At 42.1% G+C, this 14,114-nt stretch overlaps 1 protein-coding gene across 3 annotated transcripts in view; it reads left to right on the top strand.

Moving 5' to 3' along the window:
- The window catches only part of arhgap36 (Rho GTPase activating protein 36), an 81,361-nt gene extending 68,010 nt beyond the window's left edge, over positions 1-13,351 (top strand). For all 3 annotated transcript variants that reach the window (XM_082528261.1, XM_082528263.1, XM_082528262.1), the window contains exons 4-12: positions 1,400-1,713; positions 4,906-5,122; positions 5,230-5,285; positions 5,758-5,908; positions 6,061-6,209; positions 7,720-7,890; positions 8,360-8,448; positions 8,556-8,782; positions 9,387-13,351. In XM_082528261.1, coding sequence (XP_082384387.1) covers positions 1,400-1,713; positions 4,906-5,122; positions 5,230-5,285; positions 5,758-5,908; positions 6,061-6,209; positions 7,720-7,890; positions 8,360-8,448; positions 8,556-8,782; positions 9,387-9,712 — 1,700 coding nt within the window. In that variant the 3' untranslated portion in view covers positions 9,713-13,351. The remainder of the gene's footprint in view (positions 1-1,399; positions 1,714-4,905; positions 5,123-5,229; positions 5,286-5,757; positions 5,909-6,060; positions 6,210-7,719; positions 7,891-8,359; positions 8,449-8,555; positions 8,783-9,386) is intronic.
- Positions 13,352-14,114: the final 763 nt, after the last annotated feature.

The following is a 14,114-nucleotide window of genomic DNA, read 5'->3' as shown; positions in this document are numbered from 1 at the left end:
GTTTGCATATTTTGCTGTGAAGTACAACCAGACTTTTGACCGCTTCGCCTTGGACATTTTTAATCTGTAGCTCTGCTCTAACTGAACGTACGTACCTGGCCCCGCCTACTATCCTGGGAAACGTAAAATGATTGGCTAGAAGTGTATCACAGCTCAGGAAAAAAAAGCACCGAAATAAAGCACCGAAATGTGCGCTGCTTTTCGGTCTGGTTACTACCGTTTATGTCAGAACACCGGTACCCATCCCTAGCCCTAATACTCAGTGCATCATGGGAAGCCCCCAACACCCTGAGCCTGATCACCTGATCCAGTCCCAACTATGTACTTTATCTAAAGGAAAGTTTTAAACCTAATCTTTAAAGACATTTTTAGAGAGAAGTTTTCTCCTGGAAACCAAACAAGTTGCACTTGTTCAGTCTTTTTCTAAGTGTACTGCCATAAACCTACATATTTAACATGCTAACAGAGGCCTGTAGAGTTTGAGATGTAGCTTTTGGATTTTTGGAGGGTTTGTTTGAGCACCTTCCGACCCCAGGGCGAGTTTGCTGGAACGTACACTCCTGGGAAGGTTGTGTTAACCAAAGTAAATGCTTTTATAGGGGCACTGTAACACCAAGGGTATATTTGGTTTTCACAGAAGCGCACAGAGTTCTGTGAAAACTTTAAGATACCTGAATGTGTATATCGACCCTATCTTTGCAATCTAGAACCTCAGATGCAGCTCAGCTTTCCAAAACAGCCAATTGGTTAGGGATATTTATTATCCCCTAACCAAGGAATTTTGCTTTTGTTTCAATATCTGAAAACATCCCATATTTTAGATCCATTTTCGTGTTCATTTGTTGTTTCACAGCATCGCACAACACTGGTGCAAATGTTGCAGAAACCAGGCTTCTGTTGTTCGCCCTAATGATAAAAGTCACATCATCTTCCTGTTTGGATCTCAGATACTATCAGCAGACAAGAATGTGTACTATAAATAAAATACGACTCGCTGGAGGCTCCAGTTCTGCTCCAAATATGAGTTACAATGTTAGCGCATTCAGATGTATTTCTCTGCAGTTCTGTTTGTACAGGGGAACAAACAGTAAATCAGACAGATGCTGTTCTTATACATTTTAATCACGTTTCAAGACAGTTTAGAATTTGTTTTAGCTTTATTTAGTACAAAAAGAATGTGTTCAAGTGAGGAAGAGTGATATAATAATATTTAACACTTAAATAAGGCATAAAATAAATAGCACTAATATTATTTCCCTATTTTTCATCCATATCGTCTATTTGGATATTCTGGGCAATATGTTTGTTTTCTTCTTTCTACTTCATCCTTGTTTTCTCTGTTGTTTTTATGTGTTCATCATTGCTGGCAAGAAAATAAAATTTTCTCCTCTTTCCTCAGAATCGGCTCCCAAGGCCTTTGGTATCCCGCTCTCCCAGGTCATCGCCAACGACCGGGCCTACAAGCGGCAGCAGGATGCTCTGAAGGAGAGCAGGCGCGACTGCCTCGACCTGGAGGCGAGCGTCCTGCGATTCAGGGCGGAGAAGCGTCAGTTCTTCAATGGGAGCAGACCTCTGGTCAGCTCCTCGTCCATCACAGGAGGAGGTCCGGGCTCGCCGTCTGCTAACTCTGTGGCACCGGCGCCAATTTCTGACCCTCAGAACAAACCGCTGTCACCCACGTTTCTGGATAACACCGGACGAGGACAGAGAAGGGTAAGATTTCTTAGAGTGACAACACACGCACAAAAACAGTGGACATGTGTTTCTTTCTGCCAGATTTAGTCTCATTCACCGTGAGGATTACATGTATGTGCTGTACTCAAGGCCTCCACACTAATCTCTGAGTGCATTTCTAGCTTTTTTTAAATATTTCCACAGCAGTACGTTTGTAGTAAAAGTGGTGTGTGCACCTACATTTCTGTGTGTTTGTGTGTGTGTGTGAACCCGTCTCTGCTAGAGGCCATTACACTCTGTAATTTCTTTTCATGCTGATCTGGAACCAGTGGTTATGTAAAGCTTGTAATGAGTATGATTACAGCCATATAACTGTAATTGAACCTGAACCAGCTATCGAGTGCAGGCGATAAGAGTCGGTCATTGAGGTAAACAGCAGGCACAGCGCTGCCTCAGTGGTAACATTTGATAGAAATGAGACTTTAATGTGATTCTGATGATTATCTTCATTACTCGTTATGAAACATGCATTTTTTTGTGTTAAATTGTTCTTTTAATATTACTCTTTATAGTTATATTCTTGGTCTACCAGGTGTTTTTTTTTAAGGTGCTATATAAATAAACAATGATGATGATGATGATAAATGGTTATTTATTGCTAATCTGGGAATGGATTGTATTGTAACATAAAAAAAACAATTTCTGTATAAAACGTTTTGAATAATTTCTGTGAAAATCTGCCTCCAGTCATCACAGGCTGCATCTTCAGGTCAGATATATTAGTGATCAGTGGGAGCAGGCACTAAATCTACTAACACAGTGTTTGTCACCAGGAAAGGCCTTGGTATGGAAATCTCTCTGCAGCGAAGCAAGCTGCTGATTTCCTTCTTATTGCCTGTTTTTGAGTGGCTTTTGATACAGCTTTTGGAGCAACTGTGGGCATATAGAACAGCTACATACATCCCTACATACAAGTGCATTTTACAGGCAAAGAACAAGTAACAGGCAACTCTGAGCCTTGTAATCTTGCATAAATGTGCCACTTTATGCCATACCATAAATACTAAGAATGCTTTTTTTGTTAAGGATATTGATTTTCCAATAAGATTACTGGTGGAATGGAAATGTCTATAGCATTGCAGGTCTTTGTTTAAGGAAATAAACATGTGGAGATCTTGAATCATGAATATATTATCATGAATAATAAAGCAGCGGGAGCTCAATGGTGTTGTCACCAGTGCAAGAGAACCTGCTGTAAGGACACCTTGAAATATTATTTGATTTTGTACCGGAGCAACGATGACAGCATTAGACAGTGTTATGATGGATGATAGACGGGGATGGTCTCTCTCACATAAGTATTACAGCTGTGCAAAACACCGAGCTGCACATGAAGTGGATAACTATCCTGGATTTCAAACAGAATGACATGGCATAGCAGGTCATTTGCAGACTTTCGCTAATATTCAAAATGTGTTTCTGATGAAGGTTAAGATTAGAAAGAAGCAAATCATTAGATCAACAAAGGTCAGCTTAAGTAATATTTAAGAGTTTCTAAATGCATGAAGTCTTCTGGATGATCCTGATTTGCAGAAAGTAGGAAAAAGTGGGCCTGTTGTGGAGGGCCGCACCAATAAGTAGGACTGGATAATTTGTTTTATCAAAGGATGAGAAGCTGGGACTGTTGTGAAGGGCTACATCAATGTGAAAAGGTGGGCACTTAATATTTCTAAGGGGCCACATGAATAATGGGGATTGTTGTTGAGGGCTGGAGCAATAAGCAGGGCTGGGCAATTAATATTTCCAAGGACTGATAGTTAGGAGGACAGGGGGACTGTTGTGGAGAGCCACACCAATTAACTTATAAAGGCCCTCCACAACAGATCCAATTTCTCAGGTGGCTCCTGCCCACCTGCTCAGGATATGTGGTTGTCTGCCCTCATTATCAGCTGTGGCTTGTCAGTTTCCACCTGTCACAAATTGTCAGTCAGAGTATTCGATGTGTATGAACATAGTGAATATAAAGGTAACACATTACTTTTTTATGAAGTTATGATGCTAATGTGTTGGTCACCCAAAATCCCATAGCACACCTGGATTTGCCCCAGAGCGCACCATTTGGGAAACACTGGCTGAGACCCCCGAAATGAAGAAAATTAGGAGTGGAAGTTGAAACAGTGCATATCAGATTGTATTGCACAGTTGATTACATAAATAATGAATAAAAAGCATGGAAATGATGGCATAAACTAGTGTAAGTTTGCAAATAACGGTGGCTTTTCACTGATTTTTGCATAAATAAGGCCAAACTGCACATTTATTGTAGAAAACACAAATGAGTCATGTTCAGATGGAGGAAACATCTTCTCATTTCTGCAGTATGTTGCTGGACTGAGCTGTGAGGAATTTCTTGATGTTCCTCCAGAAACTATTTGCAGGCCATAGACATGTGATTTATATTTCTGTGGTATTCGGCTCCTCTGACATTTACTGCATGGTAACATCAAGACAAGCGATAGGAGCTGACTCTTCTCCTCTGCTGGCCTCTTCTCCTGCCATCCATCTTCGAATGTACTTTCCATTTTCTGTCGTCAGCGTCCCTTTGTCTTTCTCACATCTCATTTTCCTCTCTCGAGCCTGCGTTGTCATCTGTTGTGAGCGTTTTTCCATCCCATTATCACCTCATACATATTTGCCTCAGCTTTCAGCGTCTCTTGCTTTTTTTCACTGCCTTTCCTCGTTGTTTTCTGTGCTGGAGCATTTGACCTCACACGCTACTTTGTAAAACTGGAGTTTAGTAATTAATTATGGATTTTCCTACATATCTGGACCTTGTTCTGTTAACAGTGGTACAAATGACTATGTGAGATGAAAGTCATAGCTAATAGTGACAAATCGACAAAGAAATACCACCGATCGTAACATTTTCGCTCATTTTTAGTGACCTAACAACACTCACTCACACCACTTTCAATTGCAGCACACGGTCGTTTTAATGGAAAAAGCCCTAGCTAACCCACAAAGAGCTACATAGCTTATCACCAAACAGCACTCAGTCAAACTTCACAACCAGCTAGAGAATAGATGAGATATTTAAGCGCTATAAAGGAAGTTATCATCTTTAGGGACCGGTGGAGACCAAAAACTGAGCTAAAAAGAGAATAAATATTGTACTTTTTTTTAAAATTATGAACATATTATAGGCATATATAAACATTTTTTGCTCCACAGGGTGGTCTATCAGTGGACTCGATCTCTGACCTTGTAGAGAGTCAGTCTCGCCTGCTTGAAGCGCTGCAGCTTTCCCACCCGGCTGAACTGGAATTGATCAAGTCTCCGGGTGGCAGCTCGTCGGAGGGGAGGACCCAAACCAAGCTCAGCCTCAACCCCATCTACAGACAGGTGCCTCGGGTGCTGGAGAGGTGCTGCAGTCACATCGAGACCTATGGTGAGGCTTTAAGTCCCCCAAATTTTCAGCCTTTCAGTGTTGTTTATTTGAGTCCATCCATATGTAAATTTTTAAAAGATGGTGTGTGGTAACATTTTGTATTCCAGGTCTTCAGACTGTGGGTATCTTCCGAGTCGGCAGCTCCAAGAAGAGAGTGAGACAGGTTAGGATAATTATTCCAATTAATTTAATTAAAATAATAAATTAATTTAAATAATTTTTATTTTCCACTAATAATATACCATTAATATTCTGAGATTTTGTTGTTGTTTATTTGGGGTCCAACACCTCCTGATGTGCTGATAACTGAGGAAAAAAGCTGGAAAAAATATACAGAAACTCGTTCATTCACATTTTCCCTGAAAAAAAAAAAACGTGGATTATTGCCAGCAGTAGAGGAGTGGTGTAGGTCTGCATGTCCCCTGATTCACCATCGTGTGTTTCCTGTCGGTCTAAGCTGGATGCACGAATATAAAAATAATCTTTGAGCGAAAAGCTGATGATGTGTGAGATCCTGTTTTTGAGAAATGTGTCCATCGGGGAACCGTGGCCCCGTCGTGACCCGAACATGAGTTTGAAGGCACTGTCGTTGTTGTTTTTAAACACTGATATGTGTTTGCGTGCGCGCTCCTCAGCTACGGGAGGACTTTGACGTGGGCGTTGACGTCCAGCTGGATGAGGAGCACAGCGTCCACGATGTGGCAGCACTGCTCAAAGAGTTTCTGAGGGACATGCCGGATCCTCTGCTGCCCAGAGAGCTCTACCCCGCCTTCCTGCATGCCAATTGTATGCATGCACCCCCCAATACACACATACAGACACACACAAAAACACACACCGGCTTTAATGATTGAGTTCAGTTTTTGTCTCAGTATAATTAGTGATGTGATGGGTAACTAACTTCCTGCTCCTCTTCCTCCTCTCTGGGCCTCCTGCAGTTCTGAGAGGAGCAGACCAGCTGCAGTACCTCCAGCACCTCCTCTACCTGCTGCCTCCCTGTAACTGCGACACACTGCTGCGCCTCCTCACCTTGTTACACACCGTGCAGAGCTTCGCACAGGACAGCATAAGAACCAACGACGAGGAGGTGGGACCAATGACTGATAAAGTCTTCCTCAGCCTTTGGAAGCTCTCGTAGTAGTGGCATCGAGGTCGAAGCCACACAAACACAAAATGAAAGCATTCGCCCTGAAGGGCAGTGTCAGTCCTTCAAGCACATAAATATAATATCATTTCCTAATCGAATTCCATCCATTTCCAGTAAAAAACACTCGTAACAGAGCAAAGAAACAAAGAAAGTTGGCACCACAGTGCAGTAACTGTTCCCACGTTCAAAGACAGAAGGTGGTCGTTGGGGGTTCTTGGTTGTGGAGGAACTCATTGTATATTAGACCGTGTCATTAACCTTCTTATTTTACCGCCATGTTAACATTCAGATTTTATGCTTGTGATTTATTCTTTGGAGGAAAGCTGATTTTAATTTTTAAACTACTGAAATTTCTTGTGTGTTTCATAAATATTATGCACATAAATGTTGTTATTATTATTGGGAGCACTTTATGATATTGCCACACTATTAAACATTATTAAGGTATTAGCAAGTGCTTACTTCATCATTTACATAGCATTACTCCTCCCACATATGCTATTTATAAATTAAGATATTTTATCGTGATTATGATTATGTGTATTACTGGCAGTGATGAAGTAACAGTCATAGCTGTACATGGTGTAACAGTAACAGATTGATACACATATCTGTATTTATAAATGACATCTTAAAGTCTAATCATGTACAGTGAATTAAGCACTTGCTAATACTTTACTAATGCTTACCAGTGTGGCATTATTATAAAGTATTACCTTAATATTATGAGTAGTAGTAGTCGTAGTATTTTCCACTGCCTAAAGGTATCGTTTAGATGTGGGCGGGGTCTCAGAGTCTAATCTTCCACAGTTGCACGGTTCCTCACAAACAATTGCTAAATTTGAAGGCTAGCTGTGTTGTTTCTGGCTGTCACAGAACCACATTTTCTCCATAATATTATTAAAGAAAAATCATGTTAATGATTTTGTTGGCTGTCCAGGACATAAAATTAGTGGAGAGAGAGTCAGAACTCTGCCAGAATAATTCCTCAGCTTCTTTTTTGGTTGGCAGATGTTATTAATGTTGTCTTAGTGGTCGTCCTGAGGGTTAGGGTCTTGGCTGATAGCACATTACAAATGCAAACATTTCTGACTAACTGGCCTTTGTGAACACAGCGTTTTTAAGGTAAGTCCCTCAGTAAGTTGCACCTCTACCAGATGCTTTTGGGAGCTGTCGACAAGCAAGATGAAATGCAGAAAAAGCATGTTTAGTCAGGAAAACTGTCCATTTTGTCCGTTTTGCTCTTGTGAAATACTGGAGAAAAATACATTGCATGAATGTTCTGGTGTTCCTTCATTGCTGTCCTGACATTTATGCTGCAGCTGCTTGTTGGTTCTCAGTAATGTAAAAAGAAATCCAACAGGATCCCGTTTCGCAAACTTAATTTACCACAGCATATTCCATCTGCACTTTGACCTCCATCACCGCCTCCTCTTCCTCTGCTCTCCAGATCCCCGGAAACAAGATGACGGCCGCTAACCTGGCCGTGATCTTCGGGCCGAACCTGCTTCAGAAGGAGCGTGGGGGAGACGTGAGCCCGCAGGTGATGGGCATCGAGGACAGCACGGCGATCATCAGCGTCACACTGATGCTCATACAGAACCACAGGAGACTCTTCACGGTACTAGAAACTCACAGCGCTCTTTCAGTCATTTGTGGAAGTGATTCAGAAATCTTTTATTATGTTACGCTCATTTCCAACTTGGGGTGTTTATTCTTGGACTCTACTAGAGCAGCTTTGCAAAGTTCACAATAATCCTTATTTATCTTATACCTGACCTCCCCTTTCTCTAAGTTCACTTTCTTCTGATTGGCTGCCCCTCAGGGCAGAGGAGGCTCTCTCATTAACACTATGTTAATCTGAAATGAGAGCTTATACTTAGTGCTCGTGGTTTCAAAGTGTCAGACTAAATATTCATGCCCTGGCGACCCTGGCCACCCTTATTATCGTCCAAGTTTGTCCAGGATCGACTGACTCTGTCCGTTTCCCCCAGTGTGACTCCCCCTCACCAGACAGCTGTGATGTTCCATCGGTCCTGGAGATGCTAATTATTTTCAGCGATGCTTGAATCTGATGTGTGTTCCCGCAGGTCTCTGCAGAGCTGCAGCAGGAGGTCCTGATGAGTCTGATCCAGACCGACCCGGACATCATCGACTACCTGCTGCGTAGGAAACTCAGGTAACCGTGACAGTCAGTGGATCAGCCGTCATCAGATCTGGTGTCGGTTATGTTCGTCTGCACTAAGAAAGCTTCAGTTTCGCGTTTGTGTTTCTGCTCTGTCACAGCGGCAGTCACCTGACGGTGGAGAGCGGCAGCGAGTCCACGGGTCGCAGGGACACGGGGGCGTCTCTGGACTCAGTGGGAGCCTCCAGCGGCAGCCTGTCCCCACTGGAGCCCCCGTCACCGCTTTTCCCCCCGGATGGGAGCGGCGGTGATGGCAGCCTGACCAGCGAGGTCTTCCTGAACGTCCTCAAACTGAACCAGAACAGGAAGCGGCAGGACACCAGATACGGTACTATGGTCTGCTTGAGTTTTTGTGAATGTGAGGCTCTGAAGACCTGAAGGAATTTCTCATTTAAAGTTGTTTCTTTCAAAAGACAAAATCAACATTTAAAACATTTCGATTAATGACAGGAGCAGGAACGATACCACAACGCAAGGTTTTGAGGTTTTCATCTGTGATCCTTGGTTAGTTTAGCATCTGCTTACTTGTCTTTTCAAGCAGTTGTTGATTTTTAGGTAAATTTCCTGCCTGAGACAGGAGTCTTTAGAAAACCCTGAAACAGTGCTCTGCAGTTTCACCACCATGTGTTAAAACATCTCTGAAGGCAGTGTCATGTAACACAGACCACACTCTGGCTGCTGGAGGTTGTGGACGTTTGTGGGAACGATAAGTGGGCCAACAGCACCCCCTAGTGGCGGCGGGCGATGCTGACACAGAAGTTGTTTTTAACCTGTTCTATCTTAAATTTGCTTGGCAATCTGAAACATGTAAGAAATCCGGAAGGAAGGGGGCAAATACTTTTCACAGCACTCTATGACTCATGTTACACAACTTTAAGATAATAAATAGTTTTTGTCTTTCAAGTTCTGAAACCGTGTCCTGTTCTCTGCAGGTGAGGTCCCTCCTGGTAAATCCATCCGCCACATGCGTCAGTTCCACTCCCACCACAACCTGCTCAGCCTATCCCAGTCCTCCTTCTCTTCCTCGTCCTTGTCCTCCACCCCCAGGCTCAACGCTCAGGACTCGGATGCCCAGGACCGTCGAGGCCCGGGTCTGAGCTCCGCGCTGAGCTTCTCTCTGAGCTCGAGTCTGAGCGGCTCGACCGAGAACAGCATCTGGGTGAGGCAGACGCCGCAGGAGGAGAGCAAGCCGTCGCCGATCACTAATTTCTGGGACTTCTTCACCGGGAAAGGTTCGGGCTCAGAGACGATGGTATGATGAAGGGAGAGGAGAGAAACAACCGGTCAAGTTCCAGATTCACTTAAAGAGACGCTTACTGGTGTAAATAATACAGGTCTCTCCCTGACATTCCCACTTGACCTCATAACCGTCCTGCTGTGGGTTTTCCAAGCTGGAAGTTGGAATTTCCCACATTTTTTGGCCCCTCTTGAACTCAGCATGGGTATGAATGAAAACTAGAAGAAATGAAGGACACAAACTTCTCAGACACAAAAAAACGAAGGAAGAATAAATCAGTGAGATTACCTGAAGGTGGATCCACTAATAAAAACATGTACAGGATGGATTCATATTTTAAACCCTGTTTCTACAACTGCATCTTCTGACACTCAGTGTACAGAAACCATACCAGGCATACTCCGTTTGTTTGTTTTTTCCTGCAACCTGCACTAAGCTGCTTTTGCAAATGTGGTGTAGCTGCTTAACATTCAGTAATGATCTCAAACACCCGCAAAGTGTGTTTCCCCAATGAGCACTGCAGGGCAAAAAGCTCAGTGTGATTGCATCTGCAGTAAATTTGGTTAAAATGTCGATTATTATACCTGAATATGTAATTAGGATGTTTCACATTGAATCTGTGCCCCTGAAAATGGTTAAATAGCTAAAAAATGTACATAAAAAAGGCATTTCGAGAAGGTTTTCACCTATAAATCAGCCCTTAAAGCTGCAGCAGGCGGCTTTTGTTTCTCCCATCAATGGAGACAAAAAAACCCTTACATACGCCTGTTCCCCCTCTGGGTTTTCAGGTTTTAGAAAGTAAAGTGCGGGACTTTGGCCAAACATGAGTGTTTGCAAAACCAAACAACAACAAAAAAACCCTGATCATTGCCATCAAATCGTGCTAGGAGTGGTGTTTTAAGCAGCACAGGCAAGCTAAGCACAAATAAATAGAAATAGTGGCATTGGTGTCGCTCACTTACGGTATGTAAGGCTAAGTATAAATTAAGAAGCCTGTGTAGGTTCCCAGTCGTCCAGTTCACGATGGTCCAGTCACCTTCTGTTCAAGCTCTTAAGACTACAAATTAAGATCTATGCCGAAGACTTTAACCTGGGATAGTGGGGTTCAAACCCAATATGAAGCCAAAGCTCAGCACAGGTTTATGTTTTATGCTCTAAGAAGAACTCTGTTGGGTTGGACTTAAAACAAAGAGCCCCTGATTTTGAGAGGACTGTTCTTTATTTCTGCCTACTTCAGCTTTAATGGTAAATGTGTCAGTGTGAGTGGAGTCAGCCAAAGATTGTCTTCTTTAGTTTAAAACAGTAAACTCTGTCTATTATTCTCTGACTTCACATCCATATTTTAATTCTAGATTCTGCTTGAGTAGCTTTACAAATCGTGCAGATCATCTTCTGTCTGAAACAAGTATTTTCAGTCCCCGTCTTGAGAATGTGGCATGACTGTGTCATCCGGACTGTGTCCAATGCACTTGGGATCTGTTTCCTTTGAAATGTTGCTTTAAAGATGAAGACCAGGTCTGCAACCACTCACAGTCAGTTGCCGTCTTCAAAGCAATGTTAGCTCATCTAGGCAGCAATAAGGCGGAGTCAGCCTGCTGTCAGTTTAGGGTTGAGATTTGTGATAAGATGGCAACTAATTATAATAAATCTATGAACATTGCAAACCTGTTGCTGTCTATATAAGCAGAAATTCTAATTGACATTAACTACTTACATTCAGTGTCCAGCCGGAACCTCAAAGATTTAGATTTAAAGCAGAAATTCCTCCACAAATAATGACGTAGTTGTTGCAGGACGGCAATTTAACTGCAACATCACATAGTTGCTCAGCAACCAGGCTTTTATAAAGGAATATAACCAGAATACATACAGCTGGAAACCAGGTGGTAATCCATCTGCATTTATAAATAAAACTGCACTTATTTGCAAACCTCTTCCAGTCAGTCAGGAAGGTTGCCTCCAATTTTTTGTGCAGACCTTGAAATCAAATGGGTTTGATTTGAAGTTGAGGATGTTCATTGCCCAACCTCTGGGTGACCATTTGGTTGCTGCAACTTCCTGCAATTGACAGCAAAAAAAAAGATGCAATCGTCTGGCAGCCAGTGAGAGGTTTCCATTCCTGTTAGTATGACTGAACCATAAGGCAGGTGTGCCTGAGGTGAGTATCAACCCTCACTGATGTCATACTGATCCAAGGCTGATTAGCTGGGGTTTTTTCAGGGATTATTTTTACATACTAATTATACATTTGATTCGTTGGCCTTGGTGTCTGAAACGTTGGCTACTTTAACAGTATGACATCTAAAATCTAAGAAGGTTTTCTTTTTTGTATTTTAAAGCAGCTCAGAGGGACTCCTGCTATTATCAGCAGCACATCACACTCACACCAGTTTGGTAATATGGAAGTCAAAAGATTGAAAATGGAGCCAACGCTGGTGGACTGATCAGAAGTTTCTTTTATATAATGAAAGTTTACTTGTAATCACTACAAGTTGTGTTGCCTTTGAGTTGTAAGCAGTTCTTTTCACAGATTGAGTCACTTTAAGTTCCCCACTTGTAAATAGCAATGAAGTCTATCCAGAATTCACCAACTTTTGGTATACTGTATTTTTTGTAAACCAGATTTAACATTACTGTACCTCCATATGTCACATCATATCAGTACAGAGATGTGTTCCCAACCAAGTCCTAACATCTCCTCTTAATACCAACATAATGTGATGCACTGAGCGGCCCAGTAAAAGCTGCTTTTCTTATTTCTTCGATCAGAGAGGAGAAGCAGCCCTTCAAACTTGTCTGTGGAAGCTTGTTTGTGCCACTATAAAAGAAAATGCCATCCATATGTCAATAAAGTATAACCCTCGCTTACCAATAATTGCTATATTGCTAATTGTTACATTTTATTCATTTGTGGAACTTCTTCCTTTAAGGCACCAGGTGTCCATCTCACAATTTTGGGTTATCATCACAAACCCTACCTACTAACTCTATAATCTAAAACAATAGTGTTTTCAGTGTTTCAAGTCATTTACTCGATATCAAGTTTAAAAATGTTGATATATGGTTAACAAAAATGTTTTTGTTGGGGTTTTTTTTTCTGTCACAAACAAGCTTCCTTATATGCTACATCTTTCGGACACAAACATTCTGACTTGCATCAAACCCGTGTATAAATGCATCCATGCCTGCTTTAAAGGTTATTATGATGTGTCAAAATTCATTAAACCAACAGGAAAGTACAAAGATCCGTCTTCAGCAAGATTTCACAGGTGTTGTTGCCCTTTTTACCACAAGAGGGCGATATTTGCCAATTCATTGCAAACGTTAACATCGCCAACATACATGGTTTTTCCTACAGTCTGTGCGCACACTCAGTGTACAGACAAACAAAATAGGTTTGGGAATAGTGCCAAACAACTAGCAACTTGTTGTACAAAGATATATATTTTTGTTGTCGTTTTTGTATCCGGTTCTGATTTCTGGACTTGTGCACTCCGTCCTTCACCCTCAGCAGGTGAATGTATCATTTTTTTTTTCTGTCCCTGTAAAAGAAACGAGGCATTTCTTTTTCTGTATTGTTGTAAAATCCATCAGTGTTTGTGTGAACCTGCTGTTTGAGAATGTACCACCTACCTGCAGAGAATTAAATGTCAAACTGCCTCCTGTGTCATTGTTTACTGCTCACGGTGCAGCTAGAGGAGTGGGATAAACGCACTGAGTCAGTGCGCCGCTTCAGCGGCTTCTCGGAGCGACAAGCATGTGCGGTCATGCTTTTGGCATCGGGACAAGCATCTTAAGTGCAATAATGTCAGGAGACAAAAAAGCCTCCAGGGGTGGATGATCTCACACAGAATAGGCAGGCAGAAAGCTTTTCAGCTTCCATTTAAAAACTGGAGAGCTCTCTTCTTTTTTTTTACGAAATGCCTGCAGTCAACCAGTATCCTCAGTTTTATATGTTTGCATAACTTGACTTTCAGCACAAAATATCAGGTTTGTAAACTGCGTCACTGTGGATCCTGGACCATCCAGCTGTCTGCCGATGCTGTGTTAACTTGAAGTAGCGGTTCTCTGCTTTTCTGGCTCACGGCTCCTTAACTTGACGCAAACTTTCAGGAAAACTGAGGTTGCAGAAATTGCTGGTTGTGGCAGCTGAGTGAAGATGAGCTATGGGCTTTAACCCAGAGAGGGAAGCTTAAGTTTTTGTGGGTTTTTTTAAGTTATAAAAGGGGGGGAAGGGTTTAAAATGTGAAATAATTTATATTCACACCGTTTTCAGATGTTTTAGGGTTTCTGCACCTTTTTCTAAAACAGTGTTATACAATACTGACTTTATTGTGCTACGCTGCAAAATAAACCCAATCCCCTCATATTAGGACACTTTTTTTCTTTACAAGTACCAGGTCCAACTGTCCAAATAGAGAGA

This window comes from Aulonocara stuartgranti (assembly GCF_965226115.1).
Source record: "Aulonocara stuartgranti genome assembly, chromosome: 3".
Classification (NCBI taxonomy): Eukaryota; Metazoa; Chordata; class Actinopteri; order Cichliformes; family Cichlidae; genus Aulonocara; species Aulonocara stuartgranti.
This window is presented reverse-complemented; position numbering and strand designations above follow the sequence as displayed.